The following is a 4,067-nucleotide window of genomic DNA, read 5'->3' as shown; positions in this document are numbered from 1 at the left end:
CTGTCATTCTATGTAACCCCCTGGAGTTTTTATTTGTGTTTCAATATAAAACAACGAAACAGTGTAAGTGTAATATTTTTGCCTGGCAAATGCAAATGTTAGCTCCTCTCTGAACTAAGTTGAGAATTTGAGCATCTTTAGAATCGTAACATTTTATTCTTTCAATGGTTAGATTGTTTTAAAGCTAAAGAGTGGGGGGAGTAATATTTACTGTGACCTAGGTCATTACTGGAAACAATGTTGCCGCACAGAGGAGGGGCTGTAAAGAGGAGTCACTGCTCAGGTGGTCACAGGCCACCCTGACTGCTGGAGAGGACCTGGCACTGGTCCCTCCCTGGAGCACCTGTCTTAATCCAGCCAGTCCTGATGGTTCAGGCGTAGGTGGCAGGGATGCCCCACAGAACCCTGTGGCTGAGAAGGCCTGAGACCCCCACTCCCTGACACAACAAGGCAGAGGGGACAATTTCGGGCCAATGGTGGGAGGAATGGAGCTGTGGGTGGGTGCTGCTGTAAGAAGGTGGGTGCATGGGGAGAGGCGTTCCTGAGGAAGGCAAGGGATGATGAGAGAAGTGGGTGTCCATGAAGGCCCTTGGGGTCTGCAGGCAACGCAGGTGCCTTGACTCACTTTTTCCCTCATCCTGCCACGAGGGGGCGCCCCGCCCCCACGCTTCCCTCTGGAACTGTGCCTTACTTTGCCCGTGCTAGTGGGGACCCCGGGGATTCTCTAACATCAGCTGGAGATGACAGGGCCAGGCTTGGGACTGCCCAGGCATGGCTGTCCCACTGGCATACAGTAAGTGCTCAATAACTACCCATTGGAGGAACTCATGAATGAATGGAAGGGTTAGAGAAGGACTCCAGAAAGAGTGTGATTCCCATGGTCAGAGCCAAGAAGGGCTGAAAAGGGTACTTGCAGATGGGGAAACTGATACCTAGAGAGGGGCCTGGCTTGGCCTAAGGTTATCTGCAAGGTCAGGGACTGAGACCATCCAGACCTAAGACACACACGTCGTGTACCCCTCACCCACTGCCAGCATCCACACCCCAGAGAAAAACATGACCACGATGGTACAGAAGAGCAGATTGTCCCAAATGACAGCTTGAGCCACCCCATCCAAGGTAGGGAGATAGAAGGTGACCCCTCCCCCATAGGGGAGGGCTTGCTGGGCCACCCCAAAGACACTCCCAATTCTCATAGGACCGAGGTCAGCCCTCCTGCTCCAGAAGAATGTATGAAGAGAATCTATTTAGAACATGTGAGGATGGGGACAGGCTGAGGGCAGGGGCTGTGACTGCCTCTTCCAACGGGAGGGCTCCCCTGCGTGTGGCTCTGAAGGGGCCATGGGGAGGAGTCCTGGGACATACAAAAGCCTCCTGCCCCCCATCCTTATATATTCCTTGTCCTCACCTCCCTCACAGGATCAGACCTACTGAGGGGAGGTGGGGGCGGGACCAGGAGGAGGAGGGGATGGGGCGCGTACAGTCACGTGTGTGTATGTGCTGTGAGAGTGTGGTTGTGGATCTGACTAACACCCCTGTGTCTATGCGGCCGAGTATGTGCCCAGCCAGAATTGCTAAGGCTGTGAAGATTATCTCTGAACTTCCTGGTAGCCAGGGCAAAAGGGGAAATGAGTATGTTACAGAGTCGGTTAGGCCTGTCTTCTAGGGGGAATGCTTGTTTGTGGTAGTCTCTAAATACATGAGGCAGCAGGAAGAGAGAGCACAGAATGTCAGGGAGTTAAAGTGATGAGCTTTCTGGTAGCCAGGGCAAGAGGGGAAATTGATACATTACAATGTCTCATTACCCACGTCTTCCTCAGGGCCCTGCTTGTTTGTGAGTGTCTCTAAGCAAGTGAGTGTGAGGCAAGGGAAAAAAAAACAGACCCAAAGTTCTGAATATAAGATAGCTATGAGTTTGCTGGCAGCCAGGGTGAGAGGTAATAATAAGAGTTAAAAAGGCAATTCAGTGTGTCCTTACTAGTGCCTGCTTACTCGTGATGGTGGCTCTGACTACATGCAGAGGTGTCTAAGTGTGTGTGAGGGAGGGTCACATAGCTGTGGTTGAGAGATATTTCTGAGCTCCCTGGAAGCCAGGGCAAGAGGGGAAATAAGTTGAGTTTGAGCCTGATCAGGCACATCTTTGTTGCTCTGTGTGGTGGGGTCTCATCCGGGGGCTCAGACGGGGCAGTGTCGGGCGGCCAGGCGTACACGACTGTCCTCTGCAGGGCTCCAGGGCCGGGCGTAGCCGGCATCGGGCAGCAGCAGCCGGTCCTGAGTGCCATCAGAGCTGACGAGGCGCCGGGCAGCCAACAGGTACTCTCGATGGAGGGCCAGCGGTGGGCAGGGGCAGCGGCCTGGCGCCCACACGTACTCGAGGGCCCTCAGTGGGGAGTGGTTCTTGTAGACAAGTTGCACACGCACCTCATAGCGGGTCTCCTGAGCCTGGTAGAGGCGGCCCAGCACTCGAGCCCGGAACACTGTGGGCAGGGTGGTGCTGAGGGTGGCTGAACTCTCCAGTCTCCACATACCCCATTGCCAGATGAGGGAACTGAGGGTCAGGTGGGGTGTGGGTGGGGGGGCCTGGGGACTGTGAAGAGGGGATGGGGTTAGCTGAGGCCTGGGGTCAGCATTAGATCAGGGATAAGTGAGGACGTAATTAGAGCAAAAGGTCAGATCAAGGAGTCAAATTAGGGTCAGAAGAAGGGGTCAAGGTGGAGTCAGGTCAAGGAGTCAAGCGTAAAGTCAGATGAGGGTCAGAGGTAAGCAACACAGGAGCCAAGCTCAAGTCAACTAGGGACCAAGTGAGGATTGGGGAAATAGTTCTCTTACCAAAGTCGCTGCCGCAATAGTGGAGCAGCCGGTGGGCACGACCACGGGTGTCAGGGCAGGGTGGGCAGGGGTCTGTGTTTGGAGGGGTGCAGTCAGGGCACACGCCTCACCTGCCTGCTTGCCCCCACCCTGGCCATCCCCACCTCACCTGGGGAGGGGGTTAGGGCCCGTGGGGGAATGGCAGCAGGCGCTACAGGGGTCTCAGGGGGCTGAGGTTCCACCTCCCGAGGTTGTGGCTGTCTCAAGGACCAGCTCAGGGCCTGTGCCTTCTCCTGGAAGGGGCCATAGCGTTCCCGAGGGAGCCAGAACTCAAACTCAATGCCAGGGTTGGGCTCCTGCAGGACGACCTGAGGGGAATATCACACACTAGGAAGCTGCACTCCGAATTGATGGCCCAGCCTCCCCCCTCTGACTTTCTACTCTTGCCTCCCCTCTCTGATTCTCTCCCCTCCCCTACCCCCTCTGACCATCTCTAATCCAGCCTCTCCCCTCTGACCCTCTGTCCCCAGCCTCCCCAGATCATTTCCCCCGTCCCACTCCCACGTGCCCTGCCTTCCCCTGAAGGCCCGGCCCACACCTGCAGGAGCAGGTCTTGGGAGGTGGGTCCGGCCGCATGCAGCGTTTCCTCTGGCCCTGTTGCGCGGGTGTAGACCACGCGGGTGCCTGCTGCCTCATAGGTCCCAGGCGGGCTGACCGCCCAGTTCCCATTGAGCACGTAGCTCCCGTCGCTCACCATCAGCGCTGCAAGACAAGGGTCAGCCAGGGTACACCAGAACCAGTCCCCACGCACCTCCCCGACCCAGGCTTTCCCCTCCCCAGGCCTCAGTGCCCCGGCTGCACCGGGGCGGACAGCAGGGAGCATCGCCCCTCCGACCCTGCGATACCCAGGTGGTTGCGGCTCCGGTGGGCGGCGCGGATGTGTCTGGCGCCCTCGGGGATCAGGGTCACGTTCCAGTAGCCGGCGAAGGCTCCTAGGTGGGAGGGAAGGAGGATGTTGGGGTGCGGGTGGGGTGTATTTGAGGGATGCTTTGAGAATTAAATGAGATACTGCGGGTAAAGAGGTTAGCCAGGGTCCTGGTATCCCAAAATGCTCCGTAAACGTTTGAAGATTATTATCGTTTGAGGTAATGAAAGAGTTAAAACCCATCTGTTTTGGGGAGGGTGGGACAATCTGGCAATGACCAATCAGAATGACGAGCGAGAGGGCGCTGGGCCGCAGACTGCCCAATCAGCACGGG

The 4,067-nt window shown here is 56.7% G+C and overlaps 1 protein-coding gene across 1 annotated transcript; it reads right to left on the bottom strand.

Moving 5' to 3' along the window:
• On the bottom strand, positions 1-3,858 carry LOC308495655 (ADAMTS-like protein 5; the record flags this gene model as incomplete). The annotated part of the gene is given in 5 exon segments (XM_081080627.1): positions 1-2,477; positions 2,830-2,901; positions 2,978-3,176; positions 3,407-3,670; positions 3,673-3,858. Coding segments are annotated over 5 exon segments (1,023 nt in total), but the record flags the coding sequence as incomplete, so codon positions are not given.
• Positions 3,859-4,067: the final 209 nt, after the last annotated feature.

This window comes from Rhinolophus hipposideros (assembly GCF_964194185.1).
Source record: "Rhinolophus hipposideros genome assembly, contig: HAP1_SCAFFOLD_386, whole genome shotgun sequence".
In the NCBI taxonomy this organism is placed as follows: domain Eukaryota; kingdom Metazoa; phylum Chordata; class Mammalia; order Chiroptera; family Rhinolophidae; genus Rhinolophus; species Rhinolophus hipposideros.
Note: the sequence above shows the minus strand (reverse complement) of the source record. Positions and strands in the feature narration are given on the sequence as shown.